The sequence below is a fragment of the Podarcis pityusensis genome, assembly GCF_964106645.2.
Source record: "Podarcis pityusensis genome assembly, chromosome: 14".
NCBI lineage: Eukaryota > Metazoa > Chordata > Lepidosauria > Squamata > Lacertidae > Podarcis > Podarcis pityusensis.
In genome coordinates this window covers 15,678,435-15,699,440 of record NC_138039.1, presented here as the reverse complement: position 1 = coordinate 15,699,440, position 21,006 = coordinate 15,678,435, and the positions used below count along the sequence as shown (strand labels likewise).

The 21,006-nt window shown below is 45.2% G+C and overlaps 1 protein-coding gene across 3 annotated transcripts in view; it reads right to left on the bottom strand.

Annotated features, from left to right (window-relative positions):
• The window catches only part of SNX29 (sorting nexin 29), a 225,936-nt gene that overhangs the window by 11,153 nt on the left and 193,777 nt on the right, over positions 1-21,006 (bottom strand). The window contains exon 21 of one of the 3 annotated variants that reach the window (XM_080981822.1): positions 7,719-7,743. The exons of the other annotated variants lie outside the window; for them this stretch is intronic. Within the exon in view, the coding sequence (XP_080837948.1) occupies positions 7,734-7,743 (10 nt within the window). The 3' untranslated portion in view covers positions 7,719-7,733. Of the gene's footprint in view, positions 1-7,718; positions 7,744-21,006 lie in introns of those variants that run through there. 3 annotated transcript variants of the gene reach the window in all.

The window sequence follows — 21,006 nt, the reverse complement described above, 5'->3', positions numbered from 1 at the left end:
TAAACAAGACAGAAAAATTGGCTTCCAGGTGGAAAGATCCAAATTAGAAACAGAACTGTTAGAACCCAATACTAAAACTTTGTCAAGAATGTATAACTTGTTGCTGAAGTGGAATACACAGGATGAGACGGTTAAGTCAGCTATGATTAAATGGGCACAGGATTTTGGTTATAACATTATGTTTGCTGACTGGGAAAAGTTATGGACCACCGGTATAAAGTTTACGGCATGTAATGCCTTAAGAGAAAATATTATGAAAATGATCTACAGGTGGTACATGACACCAGTCAAGCTTGCAAAAATTTATCATTTGCCCGATAATAAATGCTGGAAATGTAAAGAAACTGAAGGTACATTCTTTCATCTTTGGTGGACTTGCCCAAGGATTAAAGACTTCTGGGAGATGATTTATAATGAACTGAAAAAGGTATTTAAGTATACCTTTCTTAAGAAACCAGAGGCTTTTCTCCTGGGCATGGCTGACCAATTGGTGTTAAAGAAGGACAGAACTTTTTTTATGTACGCCACAACAGCAGCAAGAGTCCTTATAGCAAAATATTGGAAGACACAAGAACTACCCACACTGGAAGAATGGCAGACGAAGGTGATTGACTATATGGGACTAGCTGAGATGACCGGCAGAATCCGAGACCAAGGAAAAGAGACAGTGGAGGAAGACTGGAAGAAATTTAAAGTCTATCTTAAAAATTACTATAAAGTAAATGAATGCTAAAACGCCAAGGTTAAGAAATTATGAGGTTACTGCTGTATGGATTCAGTAATGACAAGAGGGTTTAAAGGTCAATTAATTAAAATTTGAAGTGAGGATTTGCTGGAAGAAATTTGAAAACAAGGATGCAGAAAGGGAGGGTACGGGGAAGTCGGAGAGAACAGGGTTATGAAAAGAAGGAATTGAAATTTTACATGTTTATGTGTTTGTTTGTTATTGTATTGTGTTTTGTATGTGTTAACTAAGTGTTAAAAAAACCAATAAAAATATTAAAAAAAAAAAAAAAAAGTGGCTGGCCTGTGACTGCTGTCTTGCAGAGATCTGCACTGCTCCCATCACTGCTCAAAGGAGACCAAATGTGGCGATGTGGGCAGAAGACATTCAGAGCAGGAGGAGATTCAACAGATTTATTCTATCAGTGAGCCTGTACTGGAATGAATTGACTTATTTTCCAATATTTTAGTGCTAACTGAGCTGCTTCCTGTTTTGTGGTTTCACCACTTTGGGATTCCCTTTGGGAAGGAAAATTGGGGTGCATGCCAGGAATGAAATGGAAATGAAGAAATGAGGTCATGCATGTGAAGATAGTCAAAATGACTCCATTTATCCAAGACTCTTTTTCTACATTGTTTTTCGCCTGATAGTTCAGTCCAGCTCTGTCCTTGATACCCCCTCTCTCATTATACAATTCAGTCTCCACAGAAGAAGAAGAAGAAGAAGAGGAGGAGGAGGAGGAGGAGGAGGAGGAGGAGGAGGAGGAGTTTGGACTTGATATCCCGCCTTTCACTCCCCTTAAGGAGTCTCAAAGCGGCTAACATTCTCCTTTCCCTTCCTCCCCCACAACAAACACTCTGTGAGGTGAGTGAGGCTGAGAGACTTCAGAGAAGTGTGACTAGCCCAAGGTCACCCAGCAGCTGCAAGTGGAGGAGCAGGGAATCGAAACCAGTTCACCAGATTATGAGTCCACTGCTCTTAACCACTACACCACACTGGCTCAGAGAAAAGAACATAGCATTAAGTTTATGGCATCATTTTACATGGTCTTAAAACATTGGCAGTCCATAGAGGTTCTCCGCAGACATGTTTGTGAGACTGGTGGGAGAGTTTTCCTTTCTTTTTCTCCTGCGTATGAAAAGAATAACCAGGGGTTATAAAGGAAAATACCTTTGATGAAACCTGGTCTCCCTTCATACTCACTTAAAAGAAAACATTGGTGATTGGCATTCAGTGCTAGTCCTATACAGAGGAGACCCATTGAAGTTAATGGACATTACTATTGAACTCCTCACCAAGGTTCATCTGGCCCCCTCATTATACAGCTTCTGAATAATGCTGAGGACACACTTTTTCACCCTGGCTTTTGACACCTGAGGTGTATGCTTTTAGGACCCACCTTCTTTTTACGATTGTAAGTTGTCTTAAATTGTTTTTAATCAGAGGAATCTTTTGTCCGACGTGGGGCTCAAACCCATAACCTGGAGATTAAGGGTCTCATACTTTACCAACTGAGCTATCCCAGCTCATCCACTATAAAGAACATATTGTGTTTTAATACTGTAACCCACACTGGGACCTAAGGGCAAAGGGTGGATAATTAAATGCCAATAGCAACAAAGGTTCATTAATTTCAATGGATCTCCTCTGAGCAGGACTCAAGTTGAGCACAACCTGCTGAAATTAAGAAAATGCGCACAATGCACTCAACAGAAATTAGATTTACTGCCAACCAGAATTGTCACCCGCCATTTTCTCTTTCTCCCCCCAGCCCCCCTCCCCAATGGGAACAGTTACAAGCAGCTGAATAGCATTTCGCACTGTTAGTGGCCAGATCTGCTTCCATGGAAACAAATGTTATATGGGCAAAAAAATAAGTAAAAAGCTTTAAAATGAATATGTTCTTCTTTTGTGTTTCATTTTTTAAAAAAGAAACCCTGTGTTTTATCTATCAAATCACACTACTTCCATATGGTCTAGGAAGCAGGAGGGGGAAACCTGTCAACATCCAACCCTGAGCCCTCCAACTCCCCCCACTCCAAAAAAAAAAATAATGCAAGAGAAGGAAAAGGAGGAGGAGGAGGAGGAGGAGAAAGAAACCTCAGTGTATTTCCCTTCTGGACTTTTCTATCTTGGACAGATGCAAGGCTTTCATAGAGGATAATAATGGCTACTAGCCACAAGGGAAATGTTCAGCGGCTGGGAATCGAAAGTGGGTGTTCTTTATTTCTTTCATGAAATCTACAGACTGCTGATTGCAAGAAAGAAAAATAACCTGAAATCAGTTTACAAAGAGAATAAAATAATAAAATTAGCAATAAAACAGTGAAAAACAGCTATTCAAAGCATTCAGAGAGTAATTTTTAACCTCTCCCTTTCCTAGCAGGTGAGTCACTGCTGCTTACTGGGAGGAGGAGAGGTGAGCTGGCGGGAAGTTCAGTGCAGTGCAAACACACCAAAAAAGCCAATCCACTGCTCCTTGCTGGTGCATCTGCACCGTGCCGCCCTCCCTACTGTCTTGCTCCTGCTGGTAAGGCCACAGAATATTGAGGTGGCATGTTTTTACCTGGAAATACCCAAGACTTCCTGTACACAAAGCATGTGCTATACCATTAAGCTACAGCCTATCCCCCTGCATATGTTCTGCCCCTGTCGGAATGTTAAAGGTAAAGGTAAAGGAACCCCTGACCATTAGGTCCAGTCGTGGCCGACTCTGGGGTTGCGGCGCTCATCTCGCTTTATTGGCCAAGGTAGCCGGCATACAGCTTCCGGGTCATGTGGCCAGCATGACTAAGCCGCTTCTGGCAAACCAGAGCAGCGCACGGAAACGCCGTTTACCTTCCCACCGGAGCGGTACCTATTTATCTACTTGCACTTTAACGTGCTTTCGAACTGCTAGGTTGGCAGGAGCAGGGACCGAGCAACGGGAGCTCACCCCGTCGCGGGGATTCAAAACCGCCAACCTTCTGATCGGCAAGTCCTAGGCTCTGTGGTTTAACCCACAGCGCAGAATGTTGCTGAACTACAACTCCCATCAGTCCCAGCAAGCATGGTCAATGGTCCAGGATGATGAGATTTGTAGTTCAGCAACTTCTGGAGGGCCAAAGGTTCCCCGCACCTGATGTAAGGGAGCATCCAAACATGAATGCTTAAGCAAACCTGAGACATTATTCTCCTGAATAATCCTCTGTGCAATTTATTATGGCGATATCCTAATTGATGCCTTTCCTGGCTTTCTTCGTTTTACAATGGAGCTGTTAATTTGTTTATTGGATTTGCTTTTATGGATTCTGCAATTGTTTGTACATTTGCATTATCGTTTTATTTCATTGTTCCCCACTCCGATATCGAAATATTCAATGAAGAGCGAGTTATAAAATAAAATAAATAAAACAAATTGTAGGTTTTAACAACCTCAAAATGGATGCACAATTGGCTCCCCTTCATCACATACACAGCCCAACAAGACAACGACAAGAATCCACCAACAGCATATGGATCAACATGGCTAACCTGATTCAAAAACACCACTCACCCCACTCACACATGAAAACAAAGTTCAACACAGCCAATCACAAACAAGCAACCGCACCCTAGGCCAACCACAATTTCTCTCACCACCAAAGGAACATGAGTGGATAGCAAAGAGAACCTGCACAAACGACGCCGACACAAAAACCCACACCTACATTAAGCAAAATAGAAATATCACCCCCTGAACCGACCCCCACCCACCATGGCCCCCTCCACCTCTTCCCCCTTTTTTCCTCCTAATGTCTCAACAAATGAAACTGACCTATGGAAAATGTAACTTGAAAAAAGAGACATTGTGCATACCTTTGTAAACCAAGAAAACTTTTAATATATTTTTTTTAAAAAAATGGATGCACAAATAGAAAATACATGGGATGTATGTTCAGGTTAAAGGATTCATCTAACATGAGAAGAGTCCTGCTGGGTCAGGAAGCAGCTATGTTCAGTGTCCACTGTCAGAGGTAGCATGACTTCTGAATGCCAGTTGTTGGGAATCCCAGGTGGGGTGAGTACTGCTGCTTGCTGGTTACTCCTGGGAACTTGGTTGGCCATGGTGAGAGTAGAATGCTGGACTAGGTGGGCCTTTGGCCTGATCCCCTGTCTGTGGGCAGGTAGGGTCTCTTTGGCTGAGACCCCACCTGCCCGCAGACTGTCTTGCCAGAGTGGTGCATGCTCTAGTTATCTCCCGCTTGGACTACTGCAATGCGCTCTACGTGGGGCTACCTTTGAAGGTGACCTGGAAACTACAACTAATCCAGAATGTGGCAGCTAGACTGGTGACTGGGGGCGGCCGCCAAGACCACATAACACCGGTCTTGAAAGACCTACATTGGCTCCCAGTACGTTTCGAAGCACAATTCAAAGTGTTGGTGCTGACCTTTCAAGCCCCAAATGGCCTCGGCCCAGTATACCTGAAGAAGCGTCTCAACCCCCATCATTCTACCCGGACACTGAGGTCCAGCGCCGAGGGCCTTCTGGCAGTTCCCTCATTGCGAGAAGCAAAGCTACAGGGAACCAGGCAGAGGGTCTTCTCGGTAGTGGTGCCCGCCCTGTGGAACGCCCTCCCATTAGATGTCAAAGCGATAAGTAACTACCTGACATTCAGAAGACATCTTAAGGGAAGTTTTAAATGTGTGACATCTTAGTGTATTTTTGGTCTTTGTGGAAGCTGCCCAGAGTGGCTGGGGAAACCCAGCCAGATGGGCGGAGTACAAATAATAAATTCTTATTCTTATTCTTATTCTTATTCTTATTCTTATTCTTATTCTTATTCTTATTATCCAGCAGGGCTCTTCTTAGATTCAGGGACTTCTTGATTTGTACCTTCCCTCTTAAACAGCTGCGCACAAGCTTTTTGATAGACCTCAAGTGGGATGGAAGGCAGCAAACAGGTTTAACAGGGCAATAATCCAAAGCTCGTCTTCTCCAGCACTAGTTAGCAGTTGTCACCAGTTCAGAGAGCAAGGAAGGCAGCAAAGACCTCCTGCCACGGCAATCAATTCCTTCCTCCCACCAGGCCATTGTTTTGGCTCATAAGCGTCCTTGATTATTATGGGGCCCAGCCTTTGTTTTGATTGCCAATTCTGCTCCTTCCTCTTTTATTACGGTGCCAAGTTCTGCCTGAGGTGCATCTGCAAGGTAACTGCTTTAAGAAGATGGCTTTCCCCCATCTCACTCCCTGTTCCATCCTGGACCCATGCTGTGCTTTCAGGGCCCTGGGCTCGCTCTTCAAGCTGTGATGTTCAGCACAGTAGTGCTTCTCCAAGGAAGACTTCAGTAGGCAAAGTAAATCAAAGGCCAAAGATTTCAAGGAAGACAGAAATCTGCCTTCTATCAGGTCAGACTTTTGTCCATCCAGCCCAGTATTGGGTTGTTGTCAGCTAAATTAAATTCATGGGCCTGAGTTAGCCATGTCTATTATTTCAGTGGTCTCCTATGAGCTGAACTAGTACTGGATACAAACCACAGTTTCTCATCCCTGCCAGTGGCTTCCTCGGGTTTCAGGGAGACAGTGGAGCAGGAGAGGTGAAGGCAGCAGCAGCAGCAGGAGGAGGTGTGGAAACCCTTGACTCTACACCAGGCATAGGCAAACTCGGGCCCTCCAGATGTTTGGGACTACAGTTCCCATCATCCCTGACCACTGGTCCTGTTAGCTAGGGATGATGGGAATTGTAGTCCCAAACATCTGGAGGGCCGGAGTTTGCCTATTCCTGCTCTACACCAGCCTGACGTATCTCTCCCACCTCCTGCACCTGTTCTTCACTACCATATTTTTTGCCCTATAGGACACATTTTTCCCCTCCAAAAATGAAGGGGAAATGTGTGTGCGTCCTATGGGGCGAATGCAGGCTTTCGCTGAAGCCTGGAGAGCGAGAGGGGTCGGTGCGCACCGACCCCTCTCGCTCTCCAGGCTTCAGGAAGCTCTGCGCAACCCGAAGTCATGCCGGGCTCCCAAGGGTTGCGCAGAGCTGCCTGCGCTCCCGGGCTTCCTGCAGCTCTGTGCAATCCTAGGGAGCCCGCCACGAAGCCGCGCCGGGCTCCCAAAGCTTGCGCAGAGCTGCCTGCATTCCGAAGCCTGGGGCGCGCTGAAGAGCACGCCCGGGCTTCGCGCAGCTCTCCGCAAGCCTGGGGAGACCAGCGCGGCTCCCTAGGCTTGCGGATAGCAGGCTGTTGTGGGGGCTGGGGTCGGGGGAAGCTCGGGCTTCTCCCGCGCCAGCCCCGTGCCTGGGGGGGAAATATTTTTTTTTTCTTTATTCCCCCCCCCAAAAAAAACTAGGTGCGTCCTATGGGGCGGTGCACCCTATGGGGCGAAAAATACGGTAATTCTGCAGCTTCCCCTGACTCTGACTCTCACCTCCTGGCTGTTACAGGCTCCTGCGAGTCACTGATACCTTCTTCCAAGTCCATCTCCAACCCCGCTTCTCCTGGTGCCCATTCCTCAGTATCTAGCCACCACTGCTCCCTGACACTGGCTAAGGTTCTGGAAAGTTCCTAAGCTACCCTCTTGTGAAGCCACAGATACCGTATGTCATCGAGCTGCTTTTACAGAAACTATCTGGAGACCCCTTCCCCTCTGTGTTTGCACGGCGCCTGCATACAAAGACAGACGGAGCGTGCCCGCCTTAATTACCTATTTAACTTTTAAACAGTCCATAGCCAATCTGTCTGGTATTAAGGGAAAACAGAAGGAACACTATGAGACAGAGAGAGACACAAAGCCGTTAAAAATGTTTTTAGAAGCTTCTCTCCAGAAAGAATTACTACTCTAAATATATATATATATATATATATATATATATATATATATAAAGATACCATCAAGCACAGAATAGGAAACGCTGCAGATGCAATGCTTCACAACAGATGAGAAAGCGAAGCGCCTACCTATGGCGCTCCAGGGGCAGGCGGGGAAAGGAAGATGTTTGACGTCTTTACTGATGCTATGTATCTTGCTTCACAGAGTAGCCTACTCGCTCTATGGGGTTCTATAGAATTCAGATGGTCATACTATTTTTTAAAAAGAAATCAAAGAAGCCCTAAAATTAAAATTAAACATTCTACAGCATCTAGGGCAGCACATCACCATTGCTGGAGTGGGCAGAAATACCATTCACTGGTCTGGCAAGACCCTCAGCAATGTTCAAGTGAGCTAAGGGGAGGGATTGGAAGCGGGTGGTGCTGTGGGTTAAACCACAGAGCCTAGGACTTGCCGATCAGAAGGTCAGCGGTTCGAATCCCCACAATGGGGTGAGCTCCTGTTGCTCGGTCCCTGCTCCTGCCAACCTAGCAGTTCGAAAGCACAAAGTGCAAGTAGATAAATAGGTACCGCTCCAGTGGGAAGGTAAACGGCATTTCCGTGCGCTGCTCTGGTTCTCCAGAAGCGGCTTAGTCATGCTGGCCACATGACCCAGAAGCTGTACGCTGGCTCCCTCGGCCAATAAAGCGAGATGAGCGCCGCAACCCCAGAGTCAGTCACGACTGGACCTAATGGTCAGGGGTCTCTTTACCTTTAAGGGGAGGGGTGGGGTTTGGGAACCACTAGTCTATTCTGATTGGCTTTGGGCAGTCCTAGAGGAAAAATGGAGCTCTTAGAGACTGAATCAACAACATATGGAGAGGGCCAGTTGGGGTGGGCTGGAGTAGACAGGTCAACGGTCTCCAGCAGAAGTCTCCTCCATGCCTGAATCTTGAGAACATCTCCCTCAGCTGTGCCAACTACTAAGATGCCAAGGGATGGAACCTTCAAGCCCAGGAAAGAAGCACTTGTTTAACTGAGAGAGTTACATTGAAATTTTAAGCATATGTCAGTATAAATATCCATCACTAAAGATGCTTTCTCACACACAGTTAAAATTGCTCATCTTCTAAAACAACCATAGGGAAAAGGCAGGGCGAATTGTTCCACTTTATCACTCCCACACTTCTCAGAATACACTGTTTGTTTGTTTGTTTGTTTGTTTGTTTGTTTATCACTTTTTGTTTTGCCCTTCCTCCCAAAAGAGCACAGGGCAGCAAGCAAGAGGTGATAAAACAATAAAAAACATATTAAAAAACAATTCCAGTACAGATGCAGACTATCTCTACCTAAAATACTTGTTGAAAGAGGAAGGTCTTCAGAAAACATAACAGAGATGGTGCCTGTTTCGAAGTCATGGGGAAGGAATTTCAAATGATAAGTTCCACAATGCTAAAGACCGAATTTCTAGATTGTGTGGAACGGACCTCCTGATAAGAAGTCATCTGCAGGCTATAAGCAGTGAGATGATCTTTCAGGTATCCTGCTCCCAAGCTGTTGAATACTTTATACACCAAAACCAGCACCTTGAACTAACCGGCAGCCACAAAGCACTCACCTTGTGTTGGCATCCACAATTATTAGGCAGCTCAGCCTGTAGATCAGGGATGTGGAACCTCTGGTTCTTCAGATGTTATTGGACTCCAACTCCCACCAGGCCCAGCCTGTATGACACAATAGTCAAAGATGAAGGGAGCTGTAGTTCAACAACATCTGGAGGGCCACAGTTTCCTCATTTCCTCTGAAGATCTTCCAGATGGGACGGCTCAGGACTCATGCTTGAAACAAGAGTTCTTTTTCTAGTTGCCTGATCTGTTACAGCTCTTGCAAATTTGTTGGTGGGTATGCCAACGACAAGGGACGTGGGTGGCGCTGTGGGTTAAACCACAGAGCCTAGGACTTGCCAATCAGAAGGTCGGTGGTTTGAATCCCCGGGACGGGGTGAGCTCCCGTTGCTTGGTCCCTGCTCCTGCCCACCTAGCAGTTTGAAAGCCCATCAAAGTGCAAGTAGATAAATAGGTACCGCTCCAGTGGGAAGGTAAACGGCATTTCCGTGCGCTGCTCTGGTTCGCCAGAAGCGGCTTAGTCATGCTGGCCACATGACCCGGAAGATGTACACCGGCTCCCTTGACCAATAAAGAGAGATGAGTGCCGCAACCCCAGAGTCGGTCACGACTGGACCTAATGGTCAGGGGTCCCTTTACCTTTACCTATGCCAACCACAATAGAGTTCTGTTTCGGGCAGTGGGGAAAGCTTCACTTAAAGAGGCTGGCACTCTCCAAAACAACAGACTGAATGTTTGCCATAGTAAGTTGTTTCCAATGTTAGCCCTACACAGAGTAGACCCACTGAAGTTAATAAGCATGACTACATAACTCTGAGCAGGACTTAGCTGGAGACATCTGAGTATTTCTGAAGACACTGCATGTGATGCTCATCCTTAACAAGGGCTTTCTCCACCAGCAGCCCAGAATTGACCCTGTGCAAGATCTGATGTGTACAGAAACATGTATTGCTAGGATATAATACCAGAAAACAAGCTGGGGCAAATGTTCTCCTCCTATTAATCTCCCCACAAAGGAAGCACTTCTGTCGCTACATAAATCAAAGCATGACTCCATGTAAGACAAGTCATTAAATCCAAGAGACAGTGACCTAGCCAACCACCTTCCATCACCACTTCAGGCACTGAAATAACCTTCCCAGCCTTTGCAAACTTGATGTTTTGGACTATAACTCTTATCAGTTCCAGCCAGCATGGCTCTGCTTGCCTGGGGCCGATGGGAGCTTCAGTATGAAACATATAGAGGTGCCAGGCTGACCTACAAGAAGAAGGTGAGAGCATCTTTTCAGGTACAGAACATTTTCTTTCCTGATGCTATCTAATATGCTTGAACATCTGCGTCTGGTGTCATTTGGAAGCTCTCAAACTCTATTTTGAACGTTGGCTGGTCCTGACAACAATATTTTCATGCATCCTGTGATTATTATTTTTTTTGCCACAGAGTGTCTGTTCTGTTTTGCACACTGGAAAACAACGGGCGCAAAGAGGTTAACATTACAAACACGCATCACGCCGGCCCCATCTGACATTATGGTGCAGACCATTCAATTGTCTCTTGTGAAAGCAGCCTCAGGGCTCATTACACATTATAGTTCTGCCTAGAAAATTATTATATCCCACTGACTTCCCCCGCTGTTTGATATTGCAGAGCAGATGCTCTATCTATCAAAGTTTCCCCTAAGAAAAGTTCATGCCCTTCGCCAAGCAAGGTTGTGGTAGGAACCAGCCAGTGTTACTCCCTGCAGAGTTATACAGGAACCTGCTGTGAACTGGACCCAAATGCTCTCTGATCACCGGCCTAATTCTTAGCAAATGGTTCTGCACATCAAAGGAAGCTCCAACTTCTCCACAATGCAGGGCAAGCACTGAAATTGGTCAACTACAAGGTCTCCTATTTTAGGCTGAAGCACCAGCAAAGCATGGCAAGAGTACAAGATAACCAGTGTGTCATTAGGACCATGGACAGTTCACTGAGGGTCTGGATGCAAGCTAAATTAAGAAGAAGATAATTCAAGACTGTGGCTTCAGGACAGGCTAGAGCCAACTGGAAGCTTAAGTAGATATGTGACAAGATGGATATGCCCTGAGAGCAAAATTGCTTGGGTTCAAAATTGCTCGGATGCCCTTCTATTCTGAAGGCATCTCCAACCAATCACATTCATCTTGACAAATGACTGCTCCACAGATAGGATCTTATCAGGGGTGGGGAACCTGTGGAGCTTCAGATGTTACTGGACTCCAACTCCCATCAACCCAAGCCAACATGGCCAATGATTAGGGACGATGGGAAGGGGCAGTATCTGGAGGGTTACAGGTTCCCAACCCTTTTGCTTAAGTCCTGGCAATGACACAAATCAGTTCCTGAAATGCTTGAAGGTCTCCTGTGTAAAAGAAAAAGAAACACTCTACAGGGCGAGTTAAACTATTTAACTAAAAAAAAAAATGCTTCAAGCAGGGTCCTAACACAAAAAGTATGCAACACCTAGTGGCAAAGTTATTTCAAAGAGCTGAAACAAGGAAAAGCAGCCTATTTTATTTCCTGTTGAGCTCAATGGATTAAATTTTCATAGGATGGACATGCCTCTCTCTCACACACACATCAAATTAGTCCAGCAAATGCTAGTAAAAGAAAATCACAAGAGAAAAGAGCTACATAGGTACAAATGCAATGTCCATGATGGACAAAGCCTAGCATAAGTTCAAGTCACATGTGTCCAGAGAAACAAATTAGAGTCTTCAGTTTTAATCACAAAGCTTAGGTTTTTATGAAAGTCACACGTGAGGAGCCTACTAAAGGGAAGCCTGCAATGATCAAAACGTGCTTTGATCATCCAACACGTCCTTGAGGTCAAGCCAAATAAAAGTTGTTTCAGCTGTTTTACTGCACTAACCTCACAATGTGAACTGGGCTGGCATCAGCAAATACGTATGACACTGGCAGAAAGCTATGTAAAAAGAGATCAGATCTCTATTGTATTCCAAGCTGAAAGCAGAAATGGAGGGGCGGCAGAAAGAGGGGAGAAGCTGGACTCTGTCCTGGTTTTAAGGACATTTTGACAATGCCATTCTGTTAAGCACAACTAGTATTCAGGGACATTGACCGAAAGAGGCCCTAGAAAAAACAGTGCTACTCATGGGCTTCTATTTGTCCAGTAGTGGCATGCGGACCATTTAAGGACTGCCTTCTAGCATCACTCTGTCCTTCTATAAGCCCCCCAGCCAAGGCTTAAGCCTCTTGGCTTTCCCCCTAGGTTCTGATGCCCACCTTCTCATGAGCAGGTGATCTTTCATTTTTGCTCTAAGGAAAGAAAGTGGAGAGTGGGTGGGTGATGGACTGGCAGTGGAACAGGACAAGGGGTGCTGTGCTTGTCAGAAGAGAAAAGGTTGCTCCAGGGTTGAGACCTGGAAGTCAAATTAAGCAGATATAACTGGTCCCACTTGCCTGAGACCACCACAGCTGCTCTGCAGATAGAGAGAGAGAGCTGTGTCAGTTGCAATGCTGATGCTAAAAGCAGCATAGTGCCTGCATGAGATGACAAGGCAGGCAGGCTTTGGAGCCAGGTCTTTCTTGCAGTGAAACCAGCTGCTCTCATCATCCTGTCATTTCCAATTTAAAGAGCCAGAAGAGAACATATACAACTGAAACGCTCTTGTGTTCTCTGTCTCCCCACTCTCCAGTCCTTTAAGTCCAGGAGAAAATCTGAGTGCATAGCCTTTCATTGCTATAAAGCAGGGGTGGCCCACCCCTGTCGCCCTATGGGTGTTGCTGGAACACAACGCCCATCACCATTAATTATCATCATCATCATGACTGATCATCCACCATAGTAGCTAGGGAGGATGGGAGTTGGAGTCCAGCAAGTTTCCTGGGCCATGCTATAAATAGCAGTACAGTAGTACCTCGGGTTAAGTACTTAATTTGTTCCAGAGGTCCATTCTTAACCTGAAACTGTTCTTAACCTGAAGCACTACTTTAGCTAATGGGGCCTCCTGCTGCTGCCACACTGCTGGAGCACGATTTCTGTTCTCATCCTGAAGCAAAGTTCTTAACCTGAAGCACTATTTCTGGGTTAGCGGAGTCTGTAACCTGAAGCATATGTAACCCGAGGTACCACTGTATAATTGGGCATTAAATGGTAGAAAGAGGCAGCAATGACAACACCCTGTAGTGGCAAAACTGAACAGGCAAGAATTACAGCTGGCGAGCACAGGGTTTTATGGGTAAAGTCTGACTCTCTATCCTTTCAAGGCTTCTGCTTCCATCACAAGGGTATCCTGCATCTTCTTACGAGGCCAGAAAAATACAGCTGATAATGGGATGTTCAAGATAATCCATAAATAAATGGGACCATAGAGGAAAGGCAAGTGACATCCATCAACTCTTCACTTGGGAATATACAAAGCATCTAATCCAGTACTGTCCACTGTTCAGGGTCTGCCCAAGACTGAAGCCTTAGGCATCACCTGCGACCTGATTCTTTTAACTAGGAAGTGCTAAGAGCTGAACTGGGGAGATTTTGCAGCCAAAGTATATGTTCTGTCACTGAGAACTCCTATACCACTTGGACAGCCATGGTATAGCAGTGCTTTAAAGAGATGAGTGTGGATGTTACCTACATTTCAAGGTAGGAAGAGATTGAATAATCGAGCATTCTGGCTTAGATGGCACAAGGGTCCAACATGGGGTATTTGCCAAGAGAGACAGATAAATGCTGCTTTAAGACACATCACAATTAACACACACCTGCAAAATATCAGACCTGAAACAGCCCACGGAAGAAATACTAACAGCACATTCCTGTCTTTATGTTTTGCTTTTATTACCAGAGAAGATGGAATGTGTGCTGAAATAATGTTGTTTATTTTATTAGGGAAAGTAAAGAATAGAGCAGTCATCAATAGCAAGGCAGAGCATCAGGCATTCCATTATCCTGGAGAAACACAGCTCCAGTTTTCAAACTTGCAAATATCAAACTAGAAACGAGTTTCATTATGTGGTACCGTATTTCTTTGTCGGCTTGCCCAAAATAATAAATCAGCGCAAGTGTGATTGCATCTATTTGTTTTCAGAGCATGCTGCCTTGTGCACTGGAACAATGTGACAACCAAGCTTATTAACTCCGTAGCCTGAAGGGCAGACAAGGGGACCATACGAGGCCAGGGCAAAGGGCCACAAGCTAATATTGTGTGAGTTATTTAATGCTGCAGGTAACTATTTAGCCTTGGAATATTGCATGAGACACCCTAGGGAAATGAAGATGAGAGGCAGTTTCCCTATACATATCTGGCAAGAAGCCTCGATTGTAACTTGATCCACACACATAGAATTATTGAGCAGAGAAGCTTTCAGGGGTTTCTCCGTGATAAATTATTGCTGATGCGACTGCAAAAGAAGTTTCATGTAACCCCCAAATGAAGGGTAGGGTTTTGAAATACTGGGAAAGAGTAATCCTTCTTCCATTTCAATGTCTTGCCAAGACACAGAGGTTTGTTTTTGTGTGTTTTTTGCAAAGTTTGTGTCTTTTCAGCTGAAATATCAACTGAATCATCTCTTTTCACAAGCGATGGCAACAAACTTTGTATTCAAGCTGCGGAAACTGGGGTGGTGGTGAGGAAGTTTCTGCCTGCGCTGTTTGGCATCTCTGACAGCATCTTGTTCTTCCCACGGGTGAGTCTGCAACAGCAACGGAAGACTGAGCAAATAGGAATCAAGATGAACTAATCTGGAGTATAAGAAACAGGTGTGTGCAGAATCACTCTCCTCCACGTCGACTACAGCAGCGTTTCCTAACCTTGGGCCTCCAGCTGTTTTCGAACTACAATTCCCATCATCCCTGACCACTGGTCTTGCTAGCTGAGGATTATGGGAGTTGTAGTCCAAAAACAGCTGGAGGCCCAAGGTTGGGAAATGCTGGACTACAGAAATGTGGGCTCTTGGGCAGAAGAGCGTTTGGTGAAGGTCTTGCCCTTCTTGTTGAAAACTCGGGTTGAATCATAATGTTGCCAAATATTGATGGATCGCGGGTGCAGAACCAAAGAAGTTAATCCAACCAGGTTTTACTCAGAGTAAACCTAATTAAATCAATGGACCTAAGTTAGCCCTGCTAATTAATTCAATGTGTTTACTATGAGTAAAGTAAGCATGGATGCAACCCAGAGCCACACGTCTACAGCTGTGGGGTGGATGATATCCACTTGTATAAGTGAAGGAATTTTTTCTATTTTTTCATTTTCCGGTTTAGCCGCTTGAGATCTCACATAGCTCTCACATCTTCCATTCTTCTTTTGTTGTTGTTTAGTCGTGTCCGACTCTTCGTGACCCCATGAACCAAAGGACTCCAGGCACTCCTGTCTTCCACTGCCTCCCGTAGTTTAGTCAAACTCGTACTGGTAGCTTCGAGAACACTGTCCAACCATCTCGTCCTCTGTCATCCCCTTCTCCTTGTGCCCTCCATCTTTCCCAACATCAGGGTGTTTTCCAGGGAGTCTTCTCTTCTCATGAGGTGGCCAAAGTATTGGAGTCTCAGCTTCAGAATCTGTCCTTCCAGTGAGCACTCAGGGCTGATTTCCTTCAGAATGGATAGGCTTGATCTTCTTGCAGTCCATGGGACTCTCAAGAGTCTCCTCCAGCACCATAATTCAAAAGCATCAGTTCTTCGGTGATCAGCCTTCTTTACGGTCCAGCTCTCACTTCCATACATCACTACTGGGAAAACCATAGCTTTAACAATGCGAACCTTTGTTGGCAAGGTGTTGTCTCTGCTTTTTAAGATGCTGTCTAGGTTTGTCATTGCTTTTCTCCCAAGAAGCAGGCGTCTCTTAATTTCGTGACTGCTGTCACCATCTGCAGTGATCATGGAGCCCAAGAAAGTAAAATCTCTCACTGCCTCCATTTCTTCCCCTTCTATTTGCCAGGAGGTGATGGGACTAGTGGCCACGATCTTAGTTTTTTTTGATGTTGAGCTTCAGACCATATTTTGCGCTTTCCTCTTTCACCCTCATTAAAAGGTTCTTTAATTCCTCCTAACTCTTCCTTTAGTCAGCCCAATCAGAAACTGTTTTTGAAAAATCTCCCCAGAATCTAAAGTAAGGAAATTCCCTTATGCGAAGCCAGGACACTAAGCCAGAGCATTGGCCCACACAGATCAGGTAATGGTTTGCAAGTATCTGGGAAATGCCAGAGTTTGAACCCGGCACCATCTGCATGCAGTGTGCAATCTCCCTTTGAGCCATGGCTCTTGTGATTTGATATCTTTCAGTGCAGGAATATTCTATTTAAAAATAGAAACCCAAAGCCCTCTTGGACACATCTGACTTGTGCAGTTCTTTGGATCCTGGCTAATAGAGGTGGATGCCTTGGTTAACTAACCTGGAATAAAAAGTGCCAATCAAATATATCCTGTATTACATGTTTGGGCCCTCAGTCCAAAGAGAAGACCACTTGGGAGGTGTGGCTGCTAATCTGGTATCCAGTCCCGAAATGACACAACCCACCCACCCCCCGTTATACTGCAAGATGTTATTCTTCCGGTTTTATTACGTAATAGAAAAAGTAAATGTTTCACATTCTTTGAAGGACCATAAACTGGACGTTCAAATTATGTTAGAGCACAACAAGCTTGAGCTTGTGCAGTGGAGATTGTGATAAAGTATTTGATGTTATTTGGAATCACGATACGTGAACATTGTTTAACATATTAAAGAGCACTTATTAATTTTGAAAGTGTCTTGTGTTTCCATTAAGAGTGTTTGAAATCTTGCTGCTACGGATGTATTTAATGGACTCTGAAGGGCACCATAATGCAAAATGCCAGCTCTATTAAAATGTACTGCAGAATTAGGAAGCGAAAGGCCACAGATGCTTGTAGCAGGCAGATTAAGAACACCCATCACTGAGTGATGGATTCTGAAATTTTATTGGTGGCTGCCCAGAGTGAATAACATGCTGCTTTCAATATCAGAGACTGACAGCAGCCGGAAGATTTTCCTATAAAAGCTCAAATGAAAAGAAGCGAAGGGGGTCCCCCCCCTCACTTTTTTTTTTTAAACCAATGGAAGAACAAAATGGAGTATATTCACACATCACTTCTTCCACATCAAAAGTTGAGGAAGGCAAATGACATCTCCCTCATCGGAAGCCACCTGATACCTCATGGTAGATTTATGTCACCTTAACATTTGGAAGGATGCATAAATATTCAAGACCTAATCCAGAGGGCGGCATTCCTAAATTAACAAGACAGTACTTAAGCAAAAGTGCATAACCATCTTGATTACTGTACCAGCCTTGCTTTGTCTTTTTTAAAAAAACACCATCGCATTTTCTGCAGGCTCTTTGCTTTCCAGGAAAGCTCCTTTCTTCACCTGCCCTAAAAAGTAATTTGAAAGGGACACAAATGTTTCTGCTCCATCCCTTTAAAAAAATAAAAAATCACCTGCATTTATTTTGCTTTACCAGGTAAGATGCCTGCCTCTCTCTCTCTCTCTCTCTCTCTCTCTCTCTCTCATCTTACCCAGTCTTACTCTAGTCTTACACAATCCTTTAAAAGCATCCTTTAAATTCTTCATAATGCTACCTCCAGTCCCCATAGAACAAAGCAGGAAACAGCTTGCTGTGAAAAGCACCACATTGCTTCCAAGAAATATCCATGCTATGTATCCCTTAGTCAGGCATAGCAGCAGTGCAGGGGCTGGGGGAATGTGGATTCCTATCAGCCTTAGAAAAAAAATGGCCAATGGTCAGGGATTATTGGCATTGTAGTTCAGCAACACCTGGGGGGCCAAAGCTTCCCCACCCCTGACATATGAGGTGGTCCAAAGGCATTTCCTATGTCCACATTTTATTTTTGTTAAAGAAGCCCCCCCCCCCCCCCCGCTTGCAGCTGCTTCAGGCTGTGGGAAGCTGTGATGGGCCACTGTGGGTCACTGGTCCTTTGTTATTGTGCTTTGTCCTTTAGGTAGAGCCTGATCCACACCACCAAGCAGGGACGCGGGTGGCACTGTGGTCTAAGCCACTGAGCCTCTTGGGCTTGCCAATCAGAAGGTCGGCGGTTCAAATCCCCGTGATGGGGTGAGCTCCCATTGCTCTGTCCCAGCTCCTGCCAACCTAGCAGTTAAAAAGCACACCAGTGCCAGCAAATGAATAGGTACTGCTGTGGCAGGAAGGTAAACAGCGTGGTTTCAGTCAGTGTATTCCGCTGCGCCAGAAGTGGTTTAGTCATGCTGGCCACAAGACCCGGAAAGCTGTCTGCGGGCAAACGTCGGCTCTCTCGGCCTGAAGGCGAGATGATCACCGCAACCCCACAGTCGCCTTTTGACTGCACTTAACCATCCAGGGGTCCTTTACCTTTAATGTCACTGGACATTTGTGGTAGATTGCAGTAGATCTCTCCCCCCCCCCGAAAAAGCTCAACAACTTTGCCTGTCAATAACGATGGGTAATTCACAGCCAGTATTTTTATAATGTGAGTAGATCACAGTCTCTTGAGAGTTGGACGTGGCTGACCTATAGGAATGTGTCATTTATGTTTCATCTGTGACAAAAAGAAAATTTATTTCCAAAAAAAGAGCTGCTGCAGAGCATCAACATGACAAAAATTAGAGAACTCCACCTATTCCCATAGCTCACATGAACTTTGTCAAGTATTCCGTACCACACTTCCTTCCACAATTTGGCAGGAGTGACGTTTTGTCCAACACCATGCTACAGCCTAAGGGTCTCCGAATAGACAATTGATACGGGGGAGTGGGGGTGACCTTTTACATCTTCCCCATAACAAAATCAATTTTAAGATGCTGGGCTACCTCACAGCAGATGTGAGGCAGCTGTGTGTGTTTGTGTACGCATAGAAATATCAATTTAAAGCACAAGCTCATTCCAAGCAACAGTGTACACGAAGCACTTAACTCATTTTGAACTTCTTCAATTAAATTTCCTCATTATAGCAAACTCCATAAACACATTCCTCAAGGGCAACTGAACTGATAGTGACATTTTAAGAGGTTTATTATAGCAAGAAGTATGCCTGTACAAGAGAAGTGCCTGGGTTATTGTTGAAAATGGATTACATAATTGCAGAGTGGCAAATTTGCTCGTGAATTCCAAATTCAATCCACAGGGATGCTTGGTTGTATTGGACAGTGACTGGAAGAGACACTTTGAAAGTACCCCATTGGGATTGTTTACGTTTTGCTTGTTTAAGCTGAAAGGAAGCCCCACTCCAAGTGGAGGTGCCATAGCTCAGTGGCAGAACACATGCTCTGCAAGCAAAAGAAGTCCAGTCGTCCAATCTCTCCAGTTAAAAGCATGCAGGTAGCAGGCATAGGAAAGACCCACATGAGACCATGGGAAGCTACTGCCAATCAAAGTATTCATGTCAGAGCAATACTGTGGCCAGGCTGTGTACAGCAGCCAGGAGCAGCCCCAACCACGAGGCAAGGCAAGGCAAGGCAAGGCAAGGCAAGGCAAGGCAAGGCAAGGCAAGGCAAGGCAAGGCAAGGCAAGGCAAGGCAAGGCAAGGCAAGGCAACCACTTCAGGCAGCAGAAACCAGAGAGGCAGCAGATTCTGATGTAGATCTTTATTTCCCCACCCCTTGTTCCTGATGTAGTTCTTCACTCACCCCTTCTTTCCTGGAGAGGAGGGGGGGACACCATTTTGTGTTTTGCTTCAGGTGCCAAAATGACTTGGGCCAATTAGAGGGGATATATAGCTCCCCCAGTTTCTGGATGCTACGACAAGCTCTAAACCACACTGTACATGCAGCTACATTATCCTTACACAAGGATTCCGGAAGGTTTTCAGCCACACAGATCTACTGAAAGGTGAGCATTCTGCAGCACATGTCAAGATCTAGAAGGTTTTAGTCTATGATTTAATCAATGGATCAGCCCCGTTCAGTTGCTGTGCCTTGAAGAAGAAGTGTTAACACAAAATTGGAAGGCTCAGGTCCCTAGCACCCCTGACCCCACCCAAGTAGACCTCAAGTTTCCTGTGATGAATACAGAAGGTCTGGAGGAGGCGTCTACCTGTGTTTGCTCACATGTGGGTAGAAAGCTCTAGGCAATCAGGAACTCTGCTTTCTCAAGGTTCTTGATCCTGCGGGGGTTCTACTCGTGTTAAAATGAACATTGTTAGGGAGTTCTCTTCAGACTTTCCCTGTTCGACAGGGGCAGAGATGGCAGGGAAAGCAGAAATATTGGGGCAGGAAAGCGCATTGTCCCCATGCTACCTACTCATTACACCTGTTCGGGTATAATGCACAAAGAGAGAAGTATTCTATCTCAATTATTTTATTTACTGTTATATGTTTCTTCTCTCTGTTGCACACTTCTTTGCATTTTTATAATTTTATCTTAAAGGTCCCAGAACCAAACAAACTCACAAACAAGTTAAGAGCCAGCAGTCTGATTCTATGTACGTGTGTGTTTACAAACTGATTACATTCTTTACAAATTTGTCTGAAAGGGCTAACAGGTAACACAGGGGAGGAATCGGCAATCTCAGCGCACGTTGGTACCAATGACTCTGGGCAGTGTAGTTGTGAAGTTATGGAAGCAAAACTTAAGTGGCGAGATAGGATGTAGGGCAGCAACAACCAATGTGGTATCTTCTAGATGTTGTTGAACTTCAACTCACATCTGCCTCGGCCAGCATTGCCAATGGTCATGGATAATGGGAGTTGTATTCCAACAACTTATGGAGGGTGCCATGTTGGCTGCCCCTACCCTAGGGTCTTCTTGTGATGTCTTTAGTGATGGTGCTGTGCTGCTGAAATGAGGCCAGCAGCTCCTTCTGCTTGGCACGAGTAAGGTGCTTGGACTTCACCATTTAAGTTCCCGATTTGCGACTCCTGGAACCTTAAGAAGGGGATGAGTTTGGATGTCCCAA